At 37.8% G+C, this 2,539-nt stretch overlaps 1 protein-coding gene across 1 annotated transcript in view; it reads right to left on the bottom strand.

Moving 5' to 3' along the window:
• The window catches only part of Baz1b (bromodomain adjacent to zinc finger domain 1B), a 63,825-nt gene that overhangs the window by 16,210 nt on the left and 45,076 nt on the right, over positions 1-2,539 (bottom strand). Inside the window, exon 13 of the mRNA XM_031338197.1 lies at positions 1,013-1,195. Coding sequence (XP_031194057.1) covers positions 1,013-1,195 — 183 coding nt within the window. The remainder of the gene's footprint in view (positions 1-1,012; positions 1,196-2,539) is intronic.

The raw sequence follows: 2,539 nt of genomic DNA, 5'->3' as shown, positions 1-2,539 counted from the left end.
GGGTCTTGAAATCTTGCTTCTCCTATCTCAGCCTCTCTATTAGTAGTATTGTTTATTTCATATCTTTATACTATACCATGGCTTTTAGAACAGCTTATATTTCAAAAATATTTATATACCCAAAAGAAACATAGACGATTAACTAGGGAAGTTGCTTGTAAGAGAACAAAAGTGAGACTGAATGCTTTGCATGACGTTTGTAACTCTTGTATCAAGTTTGAAGAAGGGGACTTTATAAGTTACCCTTTCTCTGAGATGAATGCTTTTCCAAATTATCACAGCTAATGAACCAGATTCTTACCCACACCTAATGTCTGTGCCACCCTCCAAGCAGAACCATTGTTCATGGAAACAGTTGGTGAATGACTTTATGGACAGACCACCCCAATACATACACCATTTCTTAAATGAATGTAACCTGTTCTCTGTGGGCTGAGAATGAAGTCACTCACTCAAGTCAAATAGTTTTGACCATAGCAGGAAGTCTGTATCCAAAAATCGTGCCTACAATTCATTTCTTGGTGCAGCAGAACTGTCAACTCTCAGCTTAGCTACGATGGAAGTAAAATCCTTTGGTGATGTGAGGGTCACTGAAGTACAGCCTTATTACAATGAAATCCAATATCTAAAAATTGTTCTTATTCTGAGCTTGTACCACAGTAAGAGCCAAGGTTTTAAACTCTACTAAATACAAAACCAACAAACAAAAAGTTTATATATTTATGTTCATTTAAGAAAATACTAGTAGTGATATATTATTTTGAAGTATACAGCTAATATGTTTGGAGTTATTTAAAATTTATATTGAGAAAAATGTATTTTCACGATTGCTGTAGACAAATGTCTACATAAGACTGTTAAATTGATTGTTGTTTTATATCAAACAACTTTTATAATACTTATTTCTATTGTCATAATATTATTTGAAATCATGTAACTTTTCTCATCATAATGCAATAAAAGTTAAAAAATAAAACAAAGAACCCAGTGCTTAGACTCAGCAACTCAATACCTTTGCTTCCTCTACCATTTTTTTCTCTTCATCTACTTCCTCGGACTTCGTGGAGTCTTCACTTTGGAGTTTCCGTTTCTTCTGCTTAGGAGCCATGAATCCTTGCAGAAATTTCTTTATGACACTGGCTTGAAGGGCAATGACGCATTCGCCAAAATCCTTCAGTTTCTCTAAGGAAATGACCTGGAGGAAAGGTTTAAAATTGAGACTGAGAAGAGAACAAGACCAATAAAGAAGTCGGCCCACAAGTTCCCTAACATCCAGAATTGTTTCACAAGTTGCCTTCCATGGTAACTAGGTATCTAACAGTACCTAACTCCTTCCACTTCCCCAATGAAAGGATCCAGAACACTGAAATTCCATCTGCTCCAAGGAATCCATTCACTCGCCCAGTACTGGAAATAAAACAAGCAAGAAAAGCAGAGACAGTCTGAGAAGACGCAAGCTTTCCTGACTTTCTGGTTGAGGTCAAGCATTAAGCTTTACATTCTTCCATGTCCATTAAACCTCTGTTATTTTACGGATGAAGAGACAGGCACTAAATCATTATCAAAATTATATTCTTTATGAAGCTGCAGAGATGGCTCAGCAGTTAAAAATGTGTACAGCTCTTGCAGAGACCCAGAATTCAGTTCCCAGCACCTATGTCAGAAGACTCAAAATCTCCAGTTAACCCAATTCCAGTGGGATCCAGTACCTCCAGTTTCCAGGACAAGAACATGTGTGCACATACACAAACACATCGAAAATAAACTTTGTAACTGGAAGTGGTAGTACAAGTCTTTACTTCCAACACTTGAGAAGCAGAGGCAGTTAAAACTGAGTTAGCAGCAGAGCTGGTCAACATATCAAGTTCCTGACCAGCCAAGGCTACGTAGTAATACCGTCTCAAAAGAAGAGGAAAAAAATATTAAAAACAATTTTGTAATATAGGGTCTCACTAGGCAACACTGGCTGGCTTAGAACTCGCTATATAGACTAAGCTGGCCTCCAAATCATAAAGAACCACTTACCTTTGCCTCCATGCAATACCATATCTGACTTTTTTTTTTTTTTTTTTGGTTTTTTGAGTCAGAGTTTCTCTGTACAGCCCTGGCACTCACTCTGTAGACCAGGCTGGCCTCAAACTCAGAAATCCAGCTGCCTCTGCCTGTCAAGTATTAGGATTAAAGGCATGCACCACCATTGCCCAGCTTGACTTATATTTTTAATAAAGATCTATTTTATTTTTAATCATACATATGTGCCTGCTTGAGTATGTGTACATAAGTGCAGTGCCCCCAAGTGTCTGATCCAGGAACTGGAGGTACAGGTGGGTGCTGGAAACTCAATGTGGGTGTTTTACCAGAGCAATATGTGCTCTTAATCATGGAGCCAACCCTTCGGTTCACAAAATTGTGTTCTTAAACGTTGTCAGTCACATAAGGAGTATCAATTTTAAAGAATACAATCAAATGTGGTGGTGTACACATTTATTCCTTGCACTAAGGAAGCAGAATCAAGAGATCACTTGTGTTTGAGGACAGC

The sequence above is a fragment of the Mastomys coucha genome, unplaced genomic scaffold (genome assembly GCF_008632895.1).
Source record: "Mastomys coucha isolate ucsf_1 unplaced genomic scaffold, UCSF_Mcou_1 pScaffold22, whole genome shotgun sequence".
NCBI classification, from domain to species: domain Eukaryota; kingdom Metazoa; phylum Chordata; class Mammalia; order Rodentia; family Muridae; genus Mastomys; species Mastomys coucha.
The sequence above is the reverse complement of the archived record's forward strand: the minus strand, read 5'-3'. Positions and strand labels throughout refer to the sequence as shown.